A 12,752-nucleotide genomic window follows, 5' to 3' on the forward strand; every position below is an offset into this window, starting at 1 on the left:
AATGGTGTAATGGCAAATGTGGCCATAACTTTACATTAACAGCACTGCATGAGAAAGAGGCGACCAATTGCTTTAATTACAGTCTCACTGTTATGGTAATTATACCAACACATTACAATAAATTTGACAGTGCGTCTGTATATTGATTGTGTTAAAAATGGCCTGTGCAGCCCCTTTGAAATCATATCCAGTAACCCCAGTTTGAATTAAATACCAGCAGCAGGCAGATGGCAGGTGCTTACTATAAAATGTTGAAGTACAATCTTTGTCTACTCCTAATCCTCCTCCTTATCAACCTCTGTAATCAAGGTTAGCATCAGAGTCGAATGAGCTGCAAGTGTACCTGAGCGTCCGTCCCTCTGGAAGTCCACATGATACCACTCTCCATCATTGACCTTTCTGTCGATAGCCTTGGTCTTGGTGGTTCCCGAGCCCATGTCGAGCAGCAGGTACAGGTGCCCGTCCAGCATCTCAATGGCAAAAAAATCCACCTGCAAAGAGACGCAGCATCAGTATCCGGTAAAGAGCAGGGACGTTGATGGCTAGCAATGAAAAGGCAAATTATAACTGCGAGTTATAATAAGGTGATTAGGCTAATCATTTATACTCCGGTTCTTTGTTCGGTGTCATTCAGCTTTATTGGTGATTAGTAAACCTATTCATTTTTGGAAACTAGATCTTGGACTTCTGGGGAATGGGGATGATTTCAGGAGTTGCGACAAATTTTAAGGGACAATCAATGATCTATTACTGGCAGCCATCTTGGATTTTAAGAGGTTTAAGAAAGTAAGGAAGTGAAATTAGGTTTTGCTTTCAAGAGCCAAAATTCAGCAACAATAATAAAGATTGCCTTTCAATGTTGTGCACCTAATGATGGTTACCAGACCTGAATCAGCTGCATCCAATGTTTATGACCAAATACCTGCAAAACTAATGACATTCCCATTTGTTAGCATTTAGCATTTGGCTGCAGACTGTAGAGTTATATTTCCATTCTGTGGCAATGCTGGTTGATTGACTAGACTCTGACTCTGAAAACCTAGTAGACTCCTGTGTATTGAACCATAAAGAAAAACCTTTCACCTTGACTGTGGGGGGCGTGCGGGGGTCCTTGCGCTGCTGCTGTCGAGGTTTGCCGTGGCTGAAAAGCATCAACCCGTTTGGCTCTGTGGTCCTGAAGTCAAACGAGATCGAGCCCGCCTTCTTCGCCGTCCACTTGCTCAGTGCCACGAAAGACTCTGGGGTGTCAAAGGTCACGGGGTCCAGCGTGGCAACACTCTCGCATTTAAAGGACACCACCCCACTTACCTTGGGAAGGCAGAAGGAGAATAAATAAGGGGTTCAAGCATCAAAACAGTGGATTTTTAAACTGACGTTCATTGAATATTAAGACCAAAATGGCTCCTTTGCAGTCAGGGACTGAAATAAAGCCAGCTGCTCCCAGCTGGGAACTGACTAAAAGACAAAAGCTTGTGGCTACATCGCAAAAATATAATCCCATTTACTTAAAATTCCTACACTATAAGCCTTGCAGGGCCTGACAGGAGGTTGTGGTACAAAATGATGTCTGTGTTCTGCGTATAAGAGGATAATGTGTTGTCTGGCTCAAGCTCTACATGCTGTTCAAAGTGTGTACCTTCATCTTTGGGTCTCCTTGTTTAGCCAGTCTAGACAGCTCCAATCGTACATCATTGTTCTTGTACACCACCTTTGGGGGACGGCATTGAAGGGAAAAGAATAAAACATTAATTCACCTTTGGATTCAATAAAAAGAAGCCTTTTTCTTCACTCTCAGATTCACTTCACTTTGCTTTAAAGCGCTTCGATTTGACTATTGTGATTTTTCTTTATCCAGCCTCGCCGTTTAAGAACAATGAGAGAAAAACAGGCAAAAAGTGAAAATGCTTTGATTAACCTTTTCAGAAGTCAAAAAAAAAGAGGGGACTATTACAGAGGTAGACAAGACACTTTAAATATGACCAAGCATCTATTAATCTTTCAACCTGCAAAACTTCTTGTTTTATTCAAGTGTTTTGGTATTTTTTTATGAAAGTTGCTACCTTAAGACGAGCGAGCCACTCAAGCCTCATCTTCTGATAACTCCCATTTGTCCCTGCCACTTGCATGATCGCTTCTACCTCGATTTTCTGTGTCTCTCTCCCTGACACAGTACGCTCTCTGACTGAGCAGCGTGAGTGTAAAGAGTGTGCTGAGCATTTTGATGTCGAGGGAGAGGAGCGCACACAGGCTCGGCTTTATTAATCCAGACCTCCTCCTATGACCTGAGAGCAACTCAGCAACATCACAAAATGCATCCTCTGCGCTGGCTTTTCACCTCTGTTTTTAATGTTTTGTGTGTTATGTGCTTCTGCGGGGCAATGAGGGTGATTCTTGAATATAAGTGCTGTGCAAAATGGTGTTAGCGCGTGGGCGTGTGCGCGCATAGGAGCGGGCCTGCGCCGCATCAAATGCACAAAATTGCCACAGCCGTGATCGCTCATGCGCGTGATTCGCTGCATACATCTTAATTTGCTCACACGGATTATCATATCATCGTATTAAATATGTAAATGTGCCAGTGGAGGGTTCACTTTGACAGCGGCAGCCTCGTTTAAACACCATCGGTCTTAATGAAGCAACACAGAGCGCATTCACCACTGATACAGATAGCTCTCTGTTTGGCACATCATCTGTCGGCTTGTTTGGTTGTTTGTTTATGCCTCTGTGTGAGTCTCTGTGAATGAAAGTGAGACTCCGACACGGTGTGTATATAAGGGTGTGAGGATGCATTTGGGAGTTTTGTTGTGTCAAGTGCTGTTTATGCATATGTATGATTATTTGTGTTCGACTTTTGTTGTATTTGTGGATTCCTGCTCCTTTATGTGCACGCACGCATCTGTGTGGACATGCTAAGATTGTGTTCACGTGTACGTGCAAGTGTATTAGTGTGTTTTCATCCGTGTGTCATGTGAGTTTTTGTTGTTGCAGTGTTGTGGCCCATTTCAAGCACAGCGGATGGATGGAACGTCTCTGTGGCGTAGCTAATTAGCATGTTAGTGCTTAGTGCTGTATCTACTCCCTCAACGACACTCATCACTGATTCTCTCTGATGCTGGGGTGGGTGTGTGTGTCTGGGACTGTTTGTGTGAGTCTGCCAAATGGAAGCATTTCTGTGTGTGTTTGTTTGTGTGTGTGTGTGTGTGTGTGTGTGTGTGTGTGTGCTTTATAAGATAATGTGTGTAAAATGTTCGCGTGATGCGTGACAGAAAAGGAAGGGAGAAAGACAGAAAGTGAGCGAAAAAGAAGAAAATGTATGTGTCTTAAAACCGGAGAGCGTACAGAAATGTGTGCGCCATGAGTGTGTGAATTAGGCAATAATTAAATAATATCATTCATCGTCTTTCAGTGGAATCATATTGTGAGGAAATTATCATGTGGAGATTATATCAGTAGCTCATTAAGTCTAAATTCTGTCAGAATTAATTCTGAGCAAATTGTAGTTACAAAATAACAAAATTAGTAACTGAAGATGTTTTACATGGAAGTTTTTGGAAAAATACTCGATCATGCTATCTGCCGAGCACGAGCACAAACTTGTTTTCTCTGTGCAGGTATACACACATACGTGCATCACGCATGCACCGCACCTCTTTGAGACAGCCCATGAAGTTATTGCTGACTGGAGAACCGGGCAGATCGGCGGTGCTGGGGCTCCCTCCCACGTAGAAGAAGTCGTCAGAGCCCAGCATGGTGTAGTCCTCCTGGGTGTAGCCCGTGGTGGTCAGGATGCCGTCCACAGAGATCGTCACCTACACAACAAAGCACAGGGAAAGGACACGCTATATACTCACACCAAAGGCAGCGCTCTAAGCGCTAGCTAGGCGCTGACCAGCCAAATTAGCCCCCGTTACTCTGGTAACAATGTGTATGCATTCTGGTGGGGAGAAGGCCTGATTGGTTTGGGGAATTGGCTAGTTGTGCTGTTGGGACTTAGATTTGGTGTGGATGAATCAGTGCTAACTGTGTGGTGTAATTGAGTTGTGCTGCCTCTTGCCTTTGCTGGTATTACTGACATTATGTTGCTACACACTGCTCAATGCCCCTCACTCACTCTGCCTACTCTTAGTAATGCAGCCTGTAACCCCATCTACCACTTGTACACTCTCAGCGGAATCACACCAATGTGGTCTGCCTGCTTCTGTCTGTCAACAGCTCTAAGTTTATTGTACAGGATGACAACCAGATCCTGTGTGTGATTAATTAAGATTTACCGATACCCAAAGCAAACATTCGTGACTCCAAACACCCAGACTCCAAAGCCAGCTCTGTCGCTGCATGGTACTGACTACAAAACAGACTAAACAACACGATTTGTGCAGCGCTGCATTGAAAGTTAGCCAGTTGCACTTTCACATTAAAAGTTCTCCTCCTCGCGTCTCTGCCACAGACTCTAAGCTGCTTTATCTAGCAGCAGATGCAATTTGATTTACGTCCTAATACGCTAACACCTGCTTTGCTTAACGCTCCACCAAAGGTGAAACTGACCCTGGTGTTCTCGTAACATAAACAACCCACTCTGCTTTATAGTGGCCTGTAAGGGGGGTTTTAGCTTGCACTGGTTTCAAACCCTGCCACACGTAAGTCACGGTTAGTGGTATGGTATCACCCTGATATTCTACAGAACATTACTGAGCAACTTCCACTGCCCATAAAGGTTGTGAGCTCTTTACTTTCCCACTACAGCACGTTCCCTCTCACTGACGGTGCTTATCATTGCCAGGCAATCTTGCCCAGCCAGGCGGGTGTTAGTAAAGTCTCCACAGGCTTCTTCATGCTACACAGGTGGGTGTTAGTACTATTTACTTGTTAGTAGTTGTTAGTTGTTGCATTGCTGACAGCCACAGTAGTGTTACTTGTGTTAGGCCAAGCTGTGTTGGGTTACTGAGGTTAGGGTCAATGACTTCAATGCTGTTAGTAGGTGTGAAGATGTCATGTTATTGTGTTGTTAGGGTGAGTTGTGATGATGGTGTTAGTTAGTTAGTTTGTGGTCTGGGGGGGTTTGTTAGATCAGCGATTCTGAATGAGATGACACATGGACAAAGACACACTTACTGATGTACACGCACGCACAGGTGTTAGATGGGTTACGGCTCATTCCACACGGACACACGCACGTAAATATATAAACATGCAGCCTGTTTCTCTCTCTGCATGCAACCACTGGCAAAGAGGACACAGTAGATAAAAAACGACAACAGGGGACGGGATGAATCAGAGGCACCATGGAGAACATGCAGTGGCAGAGTGGAGGACAAAAAATCAAAAGAAGAAAAGGGAAAAAATTAAAAAAAAGAGGGGGAAGGAGGGACCTCTCTTTCCATTTTACGGACCAATCAGAGAGGGGGAGGGTTTCTGAGTCACGCCATGCAGGAAGGGGGAGGTGGGGCTCGCCATTTGCGTGCAGGTGAGGGATGAGCCAATCAGTACACGCCTACATGTCAGTCACAGAGTGATGGGGTGAAAATAACGGTAGAGAAAGGGGAGGGGGGAGGGATTTAAAGAAAAAAAGTGGTTGGCAAGGAGGCGGGACAGGGGGCTTTTTAAGCGTAAAAGACTACCAACCGCATTTATCCTTCTATTGGTTTAGTTTTGATGTCTATGGTTCAAAAGGAAATAGACACGGGGCAAACCCAAACTAAGAAACAATTAGAATGATATCTACCGAACAATGGAGTTTGTTTACCATAGCGTGTCCAATGCCTGAGTGCTTTGTAGGAGAGGGGGAGAAAGGAAAGCAAAAAACTGTGAACAGAACAACTTCGGGAACAAAAAAAGGAAAGCTAGAAGGCCTCTGGTGAGGTTAGTAGGTTGGTTGGAGTGGTTTCGCTAGGAGAAGGGCACAGGTTAGGTTAGTAGAATGAATCATTCCATGGATGGTGGTTAGTTTCACTAGCAGGTTAGTAAAGTTAGTAGTCAAGTTAGTAGTACAAACAGGCAAACGGTAGAGGCAGCTGGGTTACAGGCACCTGAGTGCGAGTGACCCTCGTTGTCCTTCGGCTCACTCTCTCTGCCTTTCGCTCGCTCACACATCCATTCATACACACACACCCACACAATTGAAAAAGCACTCACCTAGAGCTGAAAGCAGTGCTGGTCTGGTGGTTAACCCACTGTAAACTAAGACCAAAACCTCAGGTATTATCTTCCTACCACATCTTCACTGCAGTCGGACAACAGACCACTGACCGTAGCTTGTACATTGATTAGTGTCTTGCTGCGGACTATAGTCTGTTCTGCTGCCCACTGGCCCTGAAACATCTGTCAAATACAGACTGAGACTCTTTAACAGGGAATTAAAAATTAACACTGCAACTGACAATTTATTGTTGGTTAATCTGTTATTATTCCGCAAATAAACAAATTCATCATTCAGTAGTAAAATGTCGGAAAATAGCAAAAACGCCCATCACAGTTTGCCAGAGCCCAAGGTGACGCCTTCAGAGATCTTGTTCGGTCCGGGCAGCGGTCCAAAACCCAAAAATATTCAATGATACAAAACAAAGAAAAGCAGCAAATCCTCACATTTCAGAAAACTAAACAAGCGGATGTTTTGCATTTTTGCCTCTAAGGATTAATTAAGACCAGAATTTTTGTCAGCTAATCATTTCCTCACTAACTGAAATCCACGCATGCTTCCATCCATTTGTTAACCTACCACTTGCCATCTTTTTGTCCCTCCCTACGACCCTTCAAATCTGTCTTCTTCAAGGCTTATCAATGCCGTAAGTACTTTCACATCTCCTCTCCTGTCTGCTCGGTCGCTCACTCTTCCACCCCCTGTTGTCTGGTTACCTGTCTCAGGTTGCGGGTGACCTTGACGTCGTGCCAGGCGTTGTCGTTGAACTTGCCGTTGACGGGCTCCACCAAGGCCTCGAAGGCCCCGGAGCCGAGGTTGATGACAAGTGACACGGCACCGTTCTTCAGTGCCAGGTTGACGTAGTCGGCTGACTTGCCGGTGTGCAGCATCAGGCCGTTGCGCTGCAGCGTCTTGAAGGAGAGCGTGATTTCATCGCTGCTAGACTGGATGGGGTTGGGCGACAGGTCGTAGCAGAAGTACTCGGAGCCCTTGAAGGTGGCAACGTACTCCTCGCGAGCTGAGATAGAGTGTGAGAGGTGGAAGAGGAAGAAGGAAACAGGGAGGAAGAACAAAGGAGCGTGGAGCCATTATACTCGTGTTGAACATTATCATAATGATTAGAACAAAATCCAAGCTATGTTGCTTCTTCCCACACTCCTCTTCACAATATGCTCAAAGATGATAAAATGGTGGGTGTTCATCAGAGCCAGCCGGGTAAAACAAAGCTCTGCTGGGCCTGGTTAAATTTGATTCGGATGTGCAGTACAAAACATATTGTTTGAGATGCTGAAAATGTTGTTACTGTCAAGCAAAGCCTCACTGATGCCAGCACTTGGAAGAAACACTTCCTTCCATACCTCTAATCGTACCATGGAGTGGTGTGTAAACAAGCTTTGATCACTCATGTGGGTTGGAGATTAAACAGTGTGGATGCGAGAGAGACAGTCGTGAGTCTGTAGCATTCCAAACTTGTTATGAAACCTGCCATCCTCTCTTTTGAGAGAACAGCTGTGCTGGCAGTCTGAAGCGATGTGGTCTTGTTTGACAACATGGCTCATTTCGTGATGTTCATCAAATGCCAGAGCGTGTCCGTGTATGTATGTGCAGTGGCAGCAGAGGTTAGAAAGGTTTTGAGAAGGATGGCGGAAGAAGATGGTGAACGGCAGCCTTTAAGCATCACAGCAGCCAAAGCGGGCAGGATTGGCCAATTACAATTCAGAATAACAAGCAGACAGCCAATGGTAACTTACCTTGCGTACCCTTAGTGACCCCCAAGGACACTAGACCAAGGTTTTGCAATCCATCATCCTCGAGCTCACACTCTCTTATCTACTCTCTCACACCTACTCATACAGAACTGCACAGCCATATACGCAAGCGAGTCGAGGAACAAATATGCACACCTACACACACATCTGCGTGCAGAAATGATCATACTATTGTGCTGGCAAGCAGGGGTGACATTATCTGTCTCCTTCACACCCATCCCCCCCAAAGCATCACCCGTCCTCCGCATCCACTCTAGCATTCTCCTCACCACCATCCTTACATCTCTCACACCTCCCTCCAAGCTTCACGCCACCATGTCTCTCCGCACATCTCGCTGGCCTCTTTTTCTCTGCTTTGTGGAGCCTCTGGCATAACCACCAACTTGTAGTTCATGATAATGAGGAGAACAGAGGGGAATTTAACACACACTAGGTCAGGCTGGAGCAAGACAGACACTTGGTGAGGAACCGCTGGAGAGAAGGAAGGGGGGGCCGGTTGCCACATAATGAATAGACTGAAGTGTAATAGGTTATTAAGGTAGTGAGAAGCAGCGAGAAGAGTGTTGAAATGGAATCGGCAGCACTTGAGTGAATATAACACAGAGAGAATAATGAGAAGGAAAAAGTGAGAATATATCACAATTCAAAGAGCAATTTTGGCAAATTGTCTTTCTTTGCTTTGTTGCATGAAAGTGTGAATGCCAATATATGAGTGAGAAACAACAAGTTGTTTGCCAGCATGCGTGTGAGTTCCCCCAAGTGTGTGATTCCTTCCCTCCCAGCATGCTAATTAAGAGAGTGTGTGTGTGTGTGTGAGCCTGCCTCAAAAAGAAAAAACTATGTGTTCCAGCACGTGAGTGTGTATGTGTATATGCTGACAAGTATGCTTTTTGTGTGTGTGTGTGTGTGTGTGTGTGTGTGTGTGTGTGTGTGTGTGTGTGTGTGTGCATGAAATGTGCAGGGGAGTGGGTGGGTGCTGGTCTCTGTAAATATTGGTGTATTGCTGTCAGAAAAGCTATTACCAACTCAGGGCCTCGGGCTAGTCTTTACTGAGAGCAGCAAGAGCGAGGAGGAGGAGGGAGGCGCGCACAAAAAACACACACACACACACATACACAGGAAGAACTGAACACAATCACACAAACGCACACAAGCAGACACGTAGATAAATGTAGATGAGGTGGCGGAGTGAGGAGGGGAGCCAAGTTGTTCACAATGAGAACACACGCAGCCGTCCAGCAGCATTCTAGTGGTAATTTACAGAGATGCCATTAGGTTTCAGTGCGGTGCTCCACCATTCTGCTGCTAATTTACAGACATGTCATTAGACCAGACAGGAGCACATAAAGCATCTCTGCATCGATCTGGAAGCTCTGGCCCGCAACAACAGGCGCACACGCACACACACAAATCAGGCAGGAAAATGCATACTGGGCGCCGCAAACACGATGAAGAACATGTGTCGTGCACGCGTGCGTTCGGGCACACCTAAAACACACGTGCAGAAACGCACACGCTCTCAAGCTGGCAGGCTGGAGTGGATCTGCCGTAGCTCAGATTAATAGAGTGAGTCAGTATTAGCTCAGAGTAAACAGTGAGACAGACACTGACATACACACCACATGTCACACTTCATCCTGTGGAGTGCACTGTCGATCAAAGCGGGCGAGCGGGGGGGTGAACGAGCGCAGAGGAAGAGGGTGGGAAAACGCAAATGAGAGCAGGAAACCGGAAAGGAAATCTCTCAGCGAACGAACGATTTCATTCGCGGATCTTAAAGCACTTCCACGTTTTATGTGACTCTTGCAACGTTCTCTCTGTTAGTTGTTTAACTGACGCTTTCGTGTGGGCTGGTTGCGTGTTTCCATCGCGCTCAGGTCACCTTGATCTTAACGATGCCACATTATTGAATAAAGTTGGTAGTAATAGAAAGGAAATTACTCTTGCAGCTGTTCCTTGATTATTTCTTGTAGTCGCTGGAGGATTTTCTGAACAGTAACCACTGTGTCTGCACGCTGGTTGGGTGATTTTATGGAAAGCCTGACTGTAAACGCTTTTCTTTGGTAATACAGAAATAAAAAATACAGATATGCATAAAAACACAGACAGAGATGAATCTCTGAAACGCCCTCTAAAATATTTCCTTTGCTTTGAAGATATTAAACTTTATAGTGAGATTTTTTTAATCAGTTTTTAAATTTTTTTCTTGCTTTCACTTGATTGACGGCTGGTTGACTTTATATTTCTCAAACTGTGGCCGTTCGTATGCCGGCCGTGTGGCTGCATGTCAGGTCTTACTGTAGTCAATTCCTTGATTGGCAATTCGACAACCTCAATAATCAATTGACTGTTCAAGTCATCTCTCAAGTAAACATGCCAAACATTTGTCTCTGGAAGATTGATGTCATCGTAAATGGAGTATTTCAAGATTTTTGAATTGTCAGCTGGACAAAACAAGCAAACTGAAGATGTCATTTAGGGTTCTGTGGGAAATTTTGACGGGCATGTTTTCAATATTCTCTGACATTTTATACCCTTAACGCTTTATCGACCGATGGAAGAAACGATCAACAGTTTAAGTCGTGCTGATAATAATCTGTAGCCGTGGCTGAAAATCTGACTGAAAATATTTTTTTCTTTTTCTCGCCTCTCCATTGAAAAACAGATCTTCTGATTAAATTAAGCTTGGAGGAAAGGGCAGGAGGAGAGGAGAGGAGAGGGAAGGAGGGAGAAATAATCAGGAAAATATGCAAGGAGCTGGTGGGAAAGATGAGAGAAATAATAAGTACGGTGGCGTGGGAATAGGCAAAAAATGTAGAGATGGAGGGTGATTGGCGTTAGACTTTGATGGCAATCATTAAACTACCACTTTAATGAATAAAGCAGTCTGTGGGGAGGCAGGGGGGAGAGAGACGGAGTGAATAACTGATCTGATGGTTGCAGCTACTGGGACCAGCTGCAACTGTGCCGCCCCTCCAACCATCAAACACACACTGCAATTGGTTTTCTGTGTGTTTGTGTGCATATGGCCATCGTGTGTGCGCGTCTCACATGGCTTTGTCTCTCCTCATGGGTCTCCTCCTCAACATTTCACACACTAATTTGCCATTTCCATGGCAACCCCGTGTCGCAGAGGCTACGGCAAATATGTGTGTTTGCGCACGTGTGTTTCAGGAAAGAGAGGGAGAGGAAGAGGGATGGGGAAGGACGGCGAGAGAGAGAAAGAGTGATTGAGTGAACAGTACATTATCATGGACAGCTGTACTGAATCAAAATGGCGGATGGAGGCTGGGAGCACATCAGGGGAGCCTACATTACACAGCACCTGATAGAGGGAGCAGGGTGGAAAAGATGCAGGGTGGAGAGTGAGGGAAAGATGCAGAGGGGGAATTTGAAAGAACAAGGAATAAAAGACGGGAGATGGGGGGACTCATTGAGATGGGTGGCACAAAATGGAAGAGGGGAGGGAAAGAGGGGTAGAAAGAGAGACAAGGCGAGGGAGTGGCAGGGAGCGAGGGATGGATGGAGGGAGAACGAAAAAGAGAAAAATGCTGGTGTATCTAAATCCTAGTGTAGCAAGCCTCAATCATGGCAGCCCTGTCATTCTGGAGATAGCACACTGCAATTCCCCTGCACCTCGTTTTTAGCCCACCATGCAGTTCTGCTATCAGCTCCTCTCAGACTGTCCACACACACACACACACACACACACACACACACACACACACACACACACACACACACACACACACACACACACACACACACACACACACACACACACACACGGCATAAACTCAAACATCCTGCATGAAGGCATCCCTCCTTAATAACAGACAGGTGGATTAACTACGCACTCATACAGTATACAGATAGATGACCAGTGTGGGAAATGTATGTAGATGTATGCAAACATATGCATAGTCTCCATATTAAGTTTAAAGTGTGAAAATCCATACAGGCAAGTTCACCGGGGGCTACGACTGCCGTTTCCATCTCTATTCAGTGATCTACAGCATCTGGCTTTGAAACCGATTGGGCTATCACATCACTGCCAAGGGAGCAATACTGTAGAGGAGGATATTACTGTCAGGACACAAGTGACAGATTGGTGGTCTGCAACGTTGAGCTCTTATTCCTTTTTTTTTGTTGTTGTTGTTGTTAAATTGAAGGCATTCGTTCCCAACAGGAGATATACTGCTTTAAAAATGTGACACGGGCTCTGAAGAAGGAGTTACTGGCCCTGAAGTAAAACTAGTGCGCAAACGAATTGATTAGTTGATCGACAGGAAATCAGTCAACATCGTCTGCGTCATTTATTAAGCGGAAATGCTCATTTTTTTTGTTTTTTAATCACTGTAAACAGAACATCTTTAGGTTTTTTTCATGTTACACTCTTGTAACTTGCGAATTGAGTTGGCAATTAATCGCTACCACTTTACAGATGGAACAATTTATTGATTATTTTCAAAATTTCTTACTTAATTGATTAACAGTTAAGTTTACGCCATTAAATGTTGTTTGTCTGACGAAAACCCAAAGATATTGAATTAAGCCAATGAAAAGCAGCAAATTCTCACCTTTGAGAAGCTGGAACCGTCAAATTTCGCACATTTTTACATGATAAACATCTGAAATGACCGTGAGGATTGTTCATTCTCTGCTGATCGAGTGTAGGGCTGAATGTTTAATTGAAATATTATCAAACTTTTGATCAAAATTTTTTTTATGAAGGTAAAATGTGTCACAACATACCATTTTAAATGAAGCATCGTGGCGCTACAGATCATTTTTGGTGAAAATGAAATGGAAAAACCACCATTTCGCAATATCTGTCACAACATTTG

At 44.8% G+C, this 12,752-nt stretch overlaps 1 protein-coding gene across 6 annotated transcripts in view; it reads right to left on the reverse strand.

Annotated features, from left to right (window-relative positions):
* The window catches only part of nrxn1a (neurexin 1a), a 56,960-nt gene that overhangs the window by 28,436 nt on the left and 15,772 nt on the right, over window positions 1–12,752 (reverse strand). For 3 of the 6 annotated variants that reach the window (XM_070990956.1, XM_070990960.1, XM_070990957.1), the window contains 6 exons: window positions 6,853–7,154; window positions 5,744–5,767; window positions 3,648–3,809; window positions 1,637–1,708; window positions 1,084–1,308; window positions 344–491 (listed from right to left, as the gene is read on the reverse strand). In XM_070990956.1, the coding sequence (XP_070847057.1) occupies window positions 344–491; window positions 1,084–1,308; window positions 1,637–1,708; window positions 3,648–3,809; window positions 5,744–5,767; window positions 6,853–7,154 (933 nt within the window). The remainder of the gene's footprint in view (window positions 1–343; window positions 492–1,083; window positions 1,309–1,636; window positions 1,709–3,647; window positions 3,810–5,743; window positions 5,768–6,852; window positions 7,155–12,752) is intronic. The other 3 variants (XM_070990958.1, XM_070990962.1, XM_070990959.1) reach the window with 1 other exon arrangement.

The sequence above is a fragment of the Chaetodon trifascialis genome, chromosome 21 (genome assembly GCF_039877785.1).
Source record: "Chaetodon trifascialis isolate fChaTrf1 chromosome 21, fChaTrf1.hap1, whole genome shotgun sequence".
NCBI lineage: Eukaryota > Metazoa > Chordata > Actinopteri > Chaetodontiformes > Chaetodontidae > Chaetodon > Chaetodon trifascialis.